The 13,959-nt window shown below is 44.1% G+C and overlaps 1 protein-coding gene across 5 annotated transcripts in view; it reads right to left on the bottom strand.

Moving 5' to 3' along the window:
• Nucleotides 1–13,959, bottom strand: part of Abcc8 (ATP binding cassette subfamily C member 8) — a 73,805-nt gene that overhangs the window by 37,157 nt on the left and 22,689 nt on the right. For all 5 annotated transcript variants that reach the window (XM_070032788.1, XM_070032789.1, XM_070032785.1 and 2 more), the window contains 3 exons: nucleotides 10,990–11,145; nucleotides 8,156–8,290; nucleotides 7,716–7,878 (listed from right to left, as the gene is read on the bottom strand). In XM_070032788.1, coding sequence (XP_069888889.1) covers nucleotides 7,716–7,878; nucleotides 8,156–8,290; nucleotides 10,990–11,145 — 454 coding nt within the window. The remainder of the gene's footprint in view (nucleotides 1–7,715; nucleotides 7,879–8,155; nucleotides 8,291–10,989; nucleotides 11,146–13,959) is intronic.

Raw genomic sequence — 13,959 nt, 5'->3', positions numbered from 1 at the left:
CAATACCATAGCATTCACTTATAGTTGCTGGCAAGGGGCAGTATAATCATCATTGATTAGTTTTACAGTATTAGGGACTCAGATCTGAGACACAAACCACAGCACATCCATCATTAGTTTGGGAGAAACAGAGGAAATAGGAAGATGCCCATCAAATCTTGGCCCCTCACTATCACCAGCCACTTAGCTCTCAACACAAGGTAGCCTTTTCTCTCTAAAGTTTTTCCAAGCTACATGCTCAGGGCAGGGAGTGGTGCCCTCTAAAATAATTACAAATGAAGAGGGGCTTAAGCCACAGAAGGTACATGTGCACTACTATTCCACCCTCTGCCCCAAGCCAAGAGCTATCGACATTCTACAGCTATACTCCTAGCTAAAAAAATAAACTGGGAGTGGAATGTGAATTGCTGAGAAAGCAATCTGTTGCTTTGTAGCTAGAACTACACAGAAGTCCAGGCATTCTGATCCTCTAATCCATCTCCTGGGAATTTATCCTGAATAATCAGTCAAGAGAAGCACAAAGCCATCAGCAAGATGGTGCTAGCTGCAGAACTGTCACAGCCAAAACAAACCACAACCACACCAACAAACCACCGAAAGCAAAAGAAGCCAGAAATTTCCAACAGAAGGGACTGTTCCAGTAAACGTTCACCACAACGCCTCTTGAGGAGATTTGGCAATCAGAAAGCATAATTGATGATTTATTCCACTACGCATTTTCTCTGGTCCTGATGTTTTTACTTTATATTTTTTCCTATTTCATTGCCTTTCTGTTTATAGAATCCTGAACTGCTGTGAGGAATGAGATAAGCTATCAATTAATAAAATTAAAAATGGTCATTTCAAAACTGATATAGCGGCAACATGGATAATGCTTATGATCTAATTAATTTCTGTGCTATTCTGGCTATGGTGGAGAGATGTTGAAGGATGAAATGTAAAATGTTGGAGGATGAAATTTTCACTTCCCTCATCCCCCTCCTGGAAGAATGGCTGCTGTGCAGCGTTCTAGATACCCTTTGGGGTGGGGGATGGGGAATTGGTATTAATGGCTGCTTGTGTTTCAAAGGTCTCTAAAGATCATCCCATCATCCCAGAGTGGATGGTCACTGTGAAGACAGTGATGCTCAAGGCTTCAGTGGGCTCTGGTATTTCTCCCAACACAGAAGACAGCTGGGGTTCAGGGAGCAGAGAACCAGATACTCAGTTGTCAGTGACTAAAGACTAAGGCCTTGACTCATTTTCCTGGATCACATACAGCTCTACGAGATCGTAAGGTGGTAGGAGGGGTGGGGAGTACAACTGAGAATAGATTTCTCTCCAATTTGGGCACAGAGTGGGTGACTCACCTGGAGTTGATTTAAAAAAAAACAAAAACAAAATACACAAAAAAGGAAGAACATGACAGTATTCAACTCTTGAGTGTTAGGGAGCAAAAAACATTAGCTAAATAATAATGCCAGGTGAAATACAAGATTACAGGGTGAGCTGTAGGTGTGATGCTGCTATGGAAAGTTTAATTGCACATAGGCAGGCCTGAAGGACCTCCATTAAAAGTGAAAGCCCTTTTATAATGATGTAGAAATAAGATTTATAAAGCATTCTTTGAGCCAGTTGCTGGTGGTTCACGTCTATAATCCTAGCTACTCAGCAGGATGAGATTTGAAGATCGCAATTTGAAGCCAGGTTGAGTAGGAAAGTCCAGGAAATTTTTACCTGCAATTAATCACCAAAAAGACAGAAGAGAAAATCTGTAACTCAAGTGCGAGTATTCCAACCTTGAGTGAAAAGGCTAAGAGATAGTGCCCAGGCCCTGAATTCAAGGCACAATACTGGCACAAATAAATAAATAGATAAATAAATAAACAAACAAACCATACTTTACCAGTGAACTCACTCAGAAGTTAGTTTTTGAAAGTTGCCTGGGTTCAGGCATTCTACTGGGTTTTGGAGGTATAGAAGTGCTAGTTGGGCCGTTTTTTCAAACCACCTTTACCTCAAACACATCCATTCATATTGACTGTGATACAGAACACTGAAGGATATGGCAGACACATCTTTCATTTCAACTCCTTCCATGGATCCATCTGTCTGAGCAGAAACCCTAGGGGTCTGGGCACAGCGTATAACATCCCACCTGAGCCAGTCTTGGATATTTGAAATAACCCAACATTGTCTTTCTCACCCTGAGGCCTTAGTACATAGGCATACCTTCCTCTTAAGGCTATTTAATGGTCATCCTGTGGGAACCACAGTGACTAAGTGGGAACCACCATCCCTAAGTCTAGGTGGGGTGCAATGCACAACTTATATGGCACCCAAAGCACCCTTCTGTTCCTGTCACTCATGGTACTGTGGTGTGTCTGACTTGTCTAATAGACTGTAAGTAACAAGTAGCTGGGACCAGTGTATCTTCTCACCCAATGCCATCATGGGGCCAGGCACATAGATGTTTGAAAAATACTGTTGAATAAGTAAATGGAAGAAATGAAAGACTCAGGACCAAGCAAGTAACACAAAAGGCAGAGGGTCATTGGGAACTGACTTTAGCCACTTAACAGCTACTGTTCATGGGCCTGGCCAGTTTCTCCTAGGACTCAAGGGCCAGGCTGAGGCCCATCTCCAAATACCCAATGCCTCAGTAAAGCCTGGCATAGAAACAGGGATGGCATCTGTGCAAAGGACAGAGGAACTGGTGGAAATTGGTTGATTTGCAGAAACTGACTCTTGTATCACTTGTGCAAAACTTGTCCCCAAATAAAGTAGCACCAGGAGTAAAGCTGCTTCTGCAAAGAAATAGATTGAGCTGACTTTGAAAGAGCATGATGACTCGTGCCTCCAACTTTCTCCCACTCTTCCTTCTACCCATAGCATAAGGTACATCCTAAGTCTTCTCCACGTGAATTTCTGCGAATGCTCTAGCCACTTGAGCTCCTTTTCTGGATGAGATCTTAGAGTCATTTCACTTGTTAGACCTCAGTCCTCTCCGCTGTATGATGGGACAGTAGAGCAACACACCCCACTGAGTTGTAATGAGGATGATGAGTTCTCAGTCTTGCCAGGCAGCCAGCACAGAATTGGCTATAGTTCTGAACTTGCTGCCAGTGTTCTATGCAAGCCAACTCTGACTCCTGAGAAGAACATAAACTGCTTTACAATGGGGACACTATCTACTTTTCTCAGATGCTGGGTTCAGGAAGAGCCTGCAGATAGAGTCACTCAGCAGCCACCAGTAACTTACATCATTGCTTTCTTGCAGGAGCAAATATAGATTTTAGTCAGGAAAACTGTGTCCATTCCTTTTCAGCTTCATGTGCTGCCAGGGCTCCACAAACTGAAGCTCTAGGTAGCACTGCTGGTGAGACCATCAGACAGTGTCAGAGATGGTTTGGTCTGTCCCACAGTCTGACTATGGCACTAGGCAACCAGACTGGAAGCCCAGATGGGCCCCATTGGGTAGCGTGACTCCAGGGCAATTCTGTCTCCAGGACCTTATGACTGGTGCCAGGGCAAGAATGAGAGATTCTCATTACCTCAGCCTAATGACCTATGTTTTGATCCCTGGTAACAGAAGGCAGGAGGTTCAGGAGGAAGAAGAGGAAAATTCACACAAAGCATGTGCCTGCAGCCAGGAGCAGGTTCCCAGCTCTCTCTTCTCAGGAGAATAGACATCCCAAGAAGAGCCAACAGCACTTGGCTATCAGCGCTCTCCCTGGAGGACTGGGGAAATTCTGGCTGTTTTGATATCTGTTATCCAGCTACTATCCCCCTCCCTCCATTTGTCCATCCCTCTCAACCTCTAGTAATCACCATTCTACATTCAGATTGGTTCTTCCTTCCTTCCTTTCTTTCTTCCTTCCTTCCTTCCTTCCTCTCCCTCCCTCCCTCCCTTCCTTCCTCCCTTCCTTCTTCCTTTCCTTCTTTCCTTCCTTCCTTCCTTTTTCCCTTCCTTCCTTCCTTCCTCTCTCCCTTCCTTCCTTCCTTCCTCTCTCCCTCCCTCCCTCCCTTCCTTCCTTCCTCCCTCCCTTCCTTCTTCCTTTCCTTCTTTCCTTCCTTCCTTCCTTCCTTCATTTTTTCCTTCCTTCCTTCCTTCCTTCCTTCCTCCCTCCCTTCCTCCCTCCCTTCCTCCCTTCCTTCTTCCTTTCTTTCTTTCCTTCCTTCCTTCCTTCCTTTTTCCCTTCCTTCTTTCCTTCCTTCCTTCCTTTTTCCCTTCCTTCTTTCCTTCCTTCCTTCCTTCCTTCTTCCCTTCCTTCCTTCCTTCCTGCCTGCCTGCCTCCCTCCCTCCTCTCTTTCTTCCTTCTCTTTCTTCCTTTCGTTCTTTCTTTCTTCCTTTCTTTCTTTCTCCCTCCCTCCCTCCTTCCCTTCCTTCCTTTCCTTCCTTCCTTCCTTCTTCCCTCCCTCCCTTCCTTCCTTTCCTTCCTTCCTTCCTTCTTCTTCCCTTCCTTCCTTTCTTCCTTCCTTCCTTCTCCTTTCCTTTCTTCCTTCTTCCCTTCCTTCCTGTTTTTGAGAGAGAGAACATATGCTATTTTTCTTTCTCTATCTGACTTATTTCACTTAAGTTCAAGAGTTGTACTGCACAGTGGAGGAGTAGTCCACAGAAACCTACTATCTATTTTCTGAATAACCAGGGAAGAGCTGAAAGGTTCTAAGCACAAAGTGATGATAAGGAGGTGAATACATTAATTACTCTGATTTGATTAGCATGCATTGTACACAAGCACTGAAGCATCACACTCTACCTCAGAAGTATGTACAATTATTTCATGTCAATCAAAAATTTCAAAATGAAATGTGTATAGAGATGGAAATGCTAGTTACTCTGCTTTGATCATTATAACTGTATACACGGATTGAAGTTATAATAATAACACCTCTTGAAGACTATTTCCTTTCCTTTCCTGGTACAAGCCTGGGCTGTTGCTTATCATTCTCAGTCACCGTACAAGTATGGGGCTCTGGGAAAGCTCCTGCTTTACTTCAGAGCCTCTTGCTCTTTCCAGGGTCATCTTGACTCTTGAGAGTCACTTTTCCTCAGGTCCTTGTAGCCCCATGGACAAAGCACACCTCCTAGACAGGCATCAGTGGGATAGCCTAGGAACTTAAGCATCTTATAATATTGTTTTCATAAGAAAACATATCCCAGATTGCAACTTGGAATCCAAGAAATGAATATATATCTACTAGGAGCAAAGTAGCTGTACATGCCACCAACTGCATGCCGTAAAACTACCCCTACTTTGATGCTTACTGTGCCTGGAATCTTGGGGACACAGTGCCTCCACTTCCCTTTCTGCTTCTCTTCTCTCTCTTTCCATGTCAGCAATATTCAGCCAGCCCTGGCCCACTCTGTTGTGTGTGCTGGGAGAGGAAGTCCCCTAGCTGTAGGGAGAGCCTTTCCTCCTTCACTGCTCCTGGGAACAGGTATAACTCAGCGGTCTGCAATCAAGGATGGGTGTATTGGTAATACGACCAGCCCCTGGAGCAGAAAGGCATTGCTGACAGATAGAAGGTGGATATGGGACTGGGGCTAGGGACCTGGGCTGACTTTTTTGATTCTTCTGTGTTCTACCCCAATTTTCTTTGTGTTATAGAATAGTGCTAGGCTTCTGAGTGCCACAGTCAGGCATGAGGATAAAAGGAGAGACCAGAAATTCAGCTCTTCTGGTGAGGAATCCAGGAAACAATGACTGTTTGTCATGCTCTCAGCTTCATTCTGAGAAAATCAGATCCTAGAATTTTCTGTGTAAAGATACCATAGTCTAGCTGGGCACTGGTGGCTCACGCCTATAATCCTAGCTACTCACAAGGCTGAGATCTAAGGATCACGGTTCAATACCAGCCAGCCTGGGCAGAAAAGTCCATGAGACTATTTCCAATAAACTTCTCAGAAAAAGCGAGAAGTAGTGCTATGGCTCAAGTGGTAGAGCACTAGCCTTGAGCACAAAGAGGCTCAGGGACAGCACCTAGGCCTTGAGTTCAAGCATTAGGACCAGGGGGAAAAAAGATATCATAGTCTGTGCCATTTATAAAGGATGGACCGTAAGTGCTTACTAGGTCAAGGGTCCTGTCTGAGGCACAGGCACTAAGTTGTAGATGGTCCCAGGGAGGCCGGATACTTGGGATGCTCAATACCAGCTGGGTCCTGTGGGAGCACTTGTGTTGGATGGTGTCCATCTGGCCCCATTAGATCCTCTCTCTAGTACACATGAGGAACACAGAAGATGACCTGTGTGACCAACTCATCCTCCATGAGTCTGGGAAACATTTCTAGAACTTTATTACTGCTTCCTGCTCCTCCCTCCAGCAGTTCACCAAAAAGAAACAATTTCACCTGGAGGAAGTAGTATCAACCATTTCTCTCAATCCCCCCCCCCCCCATTCCTACTCATCTCAAAGCCATCCTAGGCTATTTCTCATCTCCTAAGAGAAAGTAGACTCACACAAATCTTTGCCCCTTACAGCTTCCCAGTGCTTTGGAATATAGCACAGAGACTGCAGAGTGGTGGGAGCCATCCTGCAAACCCCAGGGCCTCCATTTCCCACCTGCAATACTGCTGCACAACTTGGAGAATTTCTCATGGACTCTCCTTGCTATGTTCTATATAATTTCCACAGAACTGTCTTCTAATTCACAAATTCTTCTTTTACCTGCACATTGAGTTGGCTTTTTGCTTCTTTTTTTCTTTCCTTTTGGGGGCCTTCCACTTGGCCCTGCTTACCATAATACTCTTAAACTAGACAATCAGGGAACTAAAGTGACGTCTGCCAGTTACTAAACATCCACATCCCAATTAGGCACTAGGAGAGTAATCACTAAGGGGTGGGCCCATGAAGCCATGAGTCACATGTCAGACAAGCTGGGGCTAGGACCCCACCATCACCTGGCCTCCATATGCCCTCTCCCTGTCCAGAGAACCATTGTCCCATGAATTAATTAATTTCATTAACTAAAATATTAACTTCTGGATTTTTTCATTCATTTCCTCTGATAATCTCCTATAATGCCTTATTGGTTTTATACTTTATTATAGTTGCATTATGTTAAACACATTTATTTTGGATTAGTCTATCTACCCTCCCCAAGTATCAAGAAACTATTTTAAAAAATCTTTTTAATTCTATTTTTTTTTTAGTTTACTGATTTGTACTCTGGTGGCACACTTTTTATTCTCTTGTTGGTTTTAATTTATTTATTACTAGATCATTGTTCCACAGGAACAGTTGCTAGAAAGCTACCTAGTCTCTTTGAAGTAGCTTTTCTCTGTTTACCTTCAAGGACTACAGGGGATTGCTTTGCCTTTCCCTTTGGCTTGGGGTTTCTAAATTACTTGGTTGCTATAAATCCAGTCTACACCTGTGGCTTAGGTCTGTGATCTTTCCTTTTGCAGGACCTCAATGGAGGCTGCAGCTCTGGCTGACTTACTGACAAGTTCTCCTACCCAGAAGCACTGGAAACCACTGTTGTTCATTGGCTTACTGCCTGTCAATCATGTACCAGCTTCATGAGGAACAAGACTTCACTTGTTCTCCCCACTCTACACTGAGGGCCTATAGTTTCTGGAGGCTCAGTTACTACAACCAGTTTGAGGGCCCCCTGGGTTGGATGATCGATCCTAAAGACTCTCCAATTCACTGTCTCCACCCTCACCCATGCCTAACACTCTCGCCCTGTGTGCATGCAGCAGCACGTGGGCTGGACAGTTCAATGGACTTACTAGAGATGGAGGTGTAGACAGCAAAGGCCCGGAGACTTGTCATCTCCTTCTTTCGAGTTGTTTCCACCCGAGTACAGAAAATATTCTCCCAGGCGTACAGCTTGAGCAACTTGATGCCGCGGAGCATTTCATTGGTCTGTTTTAGCCTCTCATTGGAATATTCCTGTGAAGTCATCAAACCAGAAGGGAGATGCCTTTGCCCATCTCTTAGCCCAGAGGATGACAGCCATTCAATGTCCTCACCAACAGCTCCTGTCCCCCAGAGGCATGATCCCTGGCTTCTCTGTTAATCCCATTTCACATATAAAGAAGCGGAGACCTGAGCAGTATCCTACTACAGGTCAGTGACAGTCTAGTGTGGGAGGAGACCACTGATGGAGGGACAGCGATCCAGGCAGATAAGAGGGAAAGGGGGTACACAGATATCTTAGGACACTCACCAGTGTGCTTCTCTGGGCCTGGGAAAGCTTGGTGGCCACAAAGTACTGGACTGGAGCCAGTAGAATGATGACAGCTGCTCCAATTAAGGCACTGACCCCGAGGATGTAGTAGAGAAGAATGACGCCCACAATGATCTGGGGAAGGTCACAGGATGAGATGTTTCATCAGGAGGCTGCTCTACCAGGAGCACTGTCAACCCTCTACCCCAAGCCTTTAGAATAGAATATGCTAAAGTTTCCAAACAGGTAAGGAGGTGTGACAAAGCAATGTCAGAAGGACAGAGCAACATGCTGGGCTCATAAACCAACAGAGGGTCTGGGCTGGTAACTGTCTGCAAGGCTGGCTGACGTGTTAATATTTACTTGCTCTCCAAGTCTACTTTCCCAATGGAAGACTCAAGGCTGAGTCTACACAATAAATGTGACAGCACTTTGGTTTGCTGGCCTTTCACTTTCAATGGAAAACAATCATCCACAAACAAAGGGGCAAAATTATGTCATCCATGCCAGAGCCAGTCATGGATCCATGAATTTGCTTCTTACTCTTAAAGCCCTTGGTGTCTTTTTTTTTTTTTTTTTTTTTTAAGTGGAGCTGGCAGGTATTCTCTGAAAAGAGAATTCATTTTGTTTCTATTGGAACTTTATGTAAATTTCTGCCTGCTTATGAATATTTATGTTGAGTATAAAATCCAGTTTTGCTAGTCCCCAAAGCATTGAGACAACAGTTTCTCAGGTCACTGTCAAAGAAATACCTGTAAATACAGAGCTTACTCTCTAAACAAGCAAACAAAAACAAATGTTTTGCTTTCCTTAGTTGAAAGAAAAAAAAAAAGAGAAATAAAAGGAAACCACCTGAGGGGGCCCTGCAGTACCGGAGCTCAGCATCAGCCTTGCACGAAGCTCCGTGCACCATCTCAGGGATGAGGTAGGCGTTAATCACAGAGGCCTCCTGCATTAGCAGGTATCTCAGAGACTGAGAAATGATCCTGTCACCATCTGTCTCCCTGTGTTAAACTCACATTAAAGCTGGCACACACAGGCAGAGGACCACATCAGGAGATGAGCCGATCCCTGCAGCCCCACCCCACTACTCTCCAAGAAATTCCTTTTGGCATCCAGTCCTTCATTCCTAATTCCTGCACAAGCTATGCTCATATGAAAGCAATGGGGAACTGAGTCAGCTACTAGGGTTGTACCAGACACTGAGAGTGCCTCAGCCACTAATAGTCCCTGCCTTAGACAGCTTTCACGGTCAGCCTCTGTACTCATACATCTCCTAGGGACTGGCAGAGGCTGGTAGGACTAGGGGTGTAGCTGTGGCTGCTCCCAGGATCCTCCTGATGCTTCTCTGGCCTTTTATCCCCAAGCTCCTGGAATCCTTGGTCCATTCCTCTTATCTAGAGGGTTTGGAATAGCCTGCTTGGGAGGGAACCCTCAGCAAGTCTGGGTATGCAAAGCAAAGACTGGGATCTTTGGCCCTATAGCACTTATCAGCTGTGCAATCTTGGGGCTCACATAGGATTGGGGCTCCTAAGTTAATTTCAGTCATTTACCAGTGTCGGTAGATCCTGCAAGTCTTCTGGGAGGTGATCTGGGATTTTACTTCTGGCTTGAGCACCAGAGTGAAGATTCATTCCCAGGTCAGAGACTAGAGTGCAAAGGGGGAGAAACTCCAGAGACGCAGGACAAGGCCAGCGGTTAGGTGCATTTCCCACTACCATCCAGGGACAATGTGCTTCCGCCTGAGCCAAATCCAAAGCTTATTCGGCTTTAAAAATGTCATGTTTTCAAAGAAGGAACTCTGGCTGGAGTCCAGAAGAAGATGGAGGAGGAGAAGCTGGGGGCTAAACAAGCTCTCATGTAGAAACCAGTTTTAGTGTTTCAGTGAAAAGTTTAAGGCTAGAGAGTCACACCAAGTGTGCCATCCTAGCACAGAGTTTGGCCAGAGAGGAAAAATTCAGGCAGCTTGGTTAAGAAGACATTTTCAATTTCCTAAACCAATACACACTTATTAGAGGATTTAGAAACACATAAAAACATAGAAATCGCTTGTAATCCTATCCTGAGGTCTCCCAATTCTCTTTCCTGTGAGAATCAGTGCAAATTGTACATACAACTTAGTAGGAAGTACATGGCATATACTATTTATGCAACTTTCTTTCTTCTTGTTTAACAATATTAACATTGTTTGAGCTCAGTGAGGTGGCTCATGCCTATAATCTTAGCTACTTAGGAGGCTGAGATTAGGAGGATTGTGGCTTGAGGCTGGTCTGGGCAAAAAGTTGGAGAATTTCCATCTCAATGGGAAAAGGTAAGTGTGGTGGTTTGTGCCTGTCATCTCAGCTCTGGTGGGAAACAAATAGGGGATCATGGTCTACACTGGCCTGCTTGATCCTATTTCAAAACATAACCAGGTTAAAAGGGCTAGAGGTGTGGCTCGACTAGTAGAGTAGGAGAAGGAGGTTCTGAGTTCAAACAGGAGTGCTTCTAAAATAAGCCATTATAAACATTTCTCAATATAATTAAGTACTTTGCTACAATGTAAATTTTAATGTCCATAAATTTGTTCTACATGTACATATTCTATAGTCTATTGAAGGTTGGCTCCATTTTCAAAGGTATAATGACAATGCTTTCTTGGATGGTTGAGAGAAATTGCTGGACTGTTTTCAGTGCATGGCACACCCCATGGAGACCCCAGGGAGGAAAAAAATCCCACACAAACACAGAGTGGAAGACAATGAGCTAGTCACTGGACATGGACCAGCAGATTCTCAGGTTTTGTTGTGCTGGCCCATACCCTGCATCCAGTGTCCTAAGCACACATCCAATACCTGTACTGGCATAGCCCAGAGGTTTGGGCACAAGAAGAAAAACCACATGAGTTGGTTGGTATCAATGGCCACCAGGTTGCAGATCTGCCCAGCAGTCATTTCTCCCATGGACAGGTTGGAGGTAGACAGATGCATGATTTTATTGTAAATCTTGGTCTGGAAATGAGAGCAGAGTGTTTCACATTCATCATCATTATGCCAATCACCACTCCAGACACTACAGGTCTGGAATGTTCCAGGGGCTCCTCTGACATCCCACAGGATCCAAGAGCAGATTTGTGTCATTGCTTCTCTTTTATAATTTCAGACAAATTAAGACCAGAGAGACCAGGGACTTTGTTACAGATCAAGTTAAATCATGGAGGCAGCATTCAAATGAAGGCCCAGCAAGTTACTTCCTCCCCAGCCAGTGAGGCCTCTCCCTTGAGGGACAGGACTTAATTAGCTCTTAAATCTTAAAAGCAGATCTTCATGTCCAGTTGTATACTTGATTTACCAGGGGCCAATGGAAAACACATTTCAGAGCCATAAAAATGATGAAGTGGGAGGCTAAGTGTGTCAGTGTGGCCATCTCCACCCTGGGGCAGGTCCTGTCAGCACAGGGCCTTGAAACAAAACAAGGGCTCCGCTTCAGCAGGTCTGATGTGAGACAAGACCCCAAGTCTCAGCCCCAACACAGCACTTGGAGTCACCTGAGGGCTTCCATGGGGCTGCCAAGCAGCAGCCAGAGTAATGGTTCCCATGGGGTCTGAACCTAATGGCTTCATGTATAGAGCAATGTGTCTCCCTGGAAGGTTGATTTTTTCAGGCTGTTGCTCCTGAATAAGGAAACAGTCTTTCCTGTCTTAAATGTCCTAGGGATGCTCCTCCAGAGTGCAGTTCTATTGTGTCTTGTTGTAAAGTAGATTCTAAACCCCTAAGTTAGCTTGTGTAAACTCAGGCTTTTTTTTTTTTTTTTTTTTTTTTTTTTTTTTGTGAACTCTGGGCATGGGTGCCATCCCTGAGTTTCTTTTTGCTCAAGGTGTGCCCTTTACCACTTGAGCCACAGCAATACTTCTGCATTTTTTTGAGTAGTTTATTGGAGATAAGAGTCTCACAGTTTCCTGCCCTGGCTGGCTCAGAACCATGATCCTCAAATCTCAGCTTCCTGAGTAGCTAGGATTAGAGGCATGAGCCACCAGTGCCTGGAAACGGGTCAGGTTTTCTTAAAGCATGAATATCTTTGCTGACTTTCTGGGCGATATATCTGTTCCTATATGTCTATAGCTCTAGCGCTAGCTCTCTCTCTCTCTCTCTCTCTCTCTCTCTCTCTCTCTCTCTCTCTCTCTCTCTCTCTCTCTATCTCAAAGGTCAGATTTAAAATAATGGAAGAACTTTTGGACAAATCTATGTTCTTCCTAGGTTAAGTGAGCTCAAGATCAGGTAGATAATCACCAGCAGGTGCTAGTGGCTCATACCTGTAATCCTAGCTACTCAGGAGACTGAGATCTGAGGATTGCAGTTCAAAGCCAGCTTGGGCAGGAAAGTCTGTGAGATTCTTATTTCCAATTAACCACCAGAAAACCAGAAGTGGCACTGTGGCTCAAAGTAGCAGAGCATTAGCCTTGAGCAAAAGAGCTCAAGGACAGTGCCCAGGCTCTGAGTTCAAGACCCATGACTGACAAAAAAAAAAAGAAAAAAAGAAAAAAAAAAAAGATAATCATCTAGTTTTCATGAGGTAGGGATATAGAGTAATCTGCCAACTAACTAACAGGATGCATGGATTACACACCAAATGCCAACTAGTGTGTGTGTGTGTGTGTGTGTGTGTGTGTGTGTGTGTGTGTGTGTGTGTGTGTGTGTGTGTGTGTGTGTGTGTGTGTGTGTATGTATACATATATATTTTTTCCAGGAATTTTGTTTAATAACTTTTTTTTAGTCGGTCGTGGGGCCTGAACGCTGAGCCTGGGCACTGTCTCTTAGCTCTTCAGCTAAGGCTAGCGCTCTATCACTTGAGGCACAGCAACTCTTCCAGTTTTTTCTTCTTATGTGGTACTCAGGAATCGAACCCACGGCCTCATGCATGCAAGGCAAGCACTTTACCACTGAGCCACCTTCCAAGCTCCTGTTTAATAACTTTTCACGGACAATATGACAGTTGTCTAACTTACAAAGACACATAGTCATCAATAAGGGTAATTTTTTTTATAAATAACTTTCTGTAAATCTCTGCAAGGAAGAATTTTCACTTCATAATTTGTTTCTGTAATTAATGCAGCATCTCTTTTCGAGGGCACATGTATTCATATATCTCATTAACGTAAATGATTCAAGCAATCTGATTTTTAAAAAACCTTATTACATGTTAATACATTATAAAACATATTTTGGCTCTTTTAGTGTAATTGGAAAATTCTAGGCTGGCAGGTGATTTATGACATACACATTCAAAATCAATTTAATTACAAAATTATCCAACCACAAAATTGGCTATGGTGCTGTAAGTCACATACAGGGTCTGGGTAGAATGTGGGAAGCAGTGGTTTTGCTGTTCCTAAGCCTGAGCTTCTATGAACCTTTGAAGGTCTTTTTTTCTAGGTGCTTTCTACTATTCTCACATGATGGTATCCCTGAGCAAATCCTCTGATTTCTCCCTGAAAGTCCATTTAGAGTGGACAGTATTGTTTGCATAGCTGTACAGGTTGTGTTCCATACAACATGAGAGGCAACATTCACATAGACTCACAAATAGAATAGCCAGACTTTGGCTTTTAATATTGTCTCCAGCCCAGGCTACATCTTTTTCTTTTCATTCCCTTTTAGAAAAGCCTCAATTCTAGCTCCCAAGGGACCAGCCAATGTTACTGATTCTAAAAAATGAAAAACAAGAATAAAGTAGCTTTAAGATGTTGCCACCATGTATGGAAATTACTAGGAATGGCAGCCTTAGCAAGCTAGCCCTTGTTCTCCTCTTGAGAATTTCTAGCATAG

Source organism: Dipodomys merriami, unplaced genomic scaffold, assembly GCF_024711535.1.
Source record: "Dipodomys merriami isolate MVZ:Mamm:240054 unplaced genomic scaffold, mDipMer1.0.p SCAF_21, whole genome shotgun sequence".
NCBI lineage: Eukaryota > Metazoa > Chordata > Mammalia > Rodentia > Heteromyidae > Dipodomys > Dipodomys merriami.
This window is presented reverse-complemented; position numbering and strand designations above follow the sequence as displayed.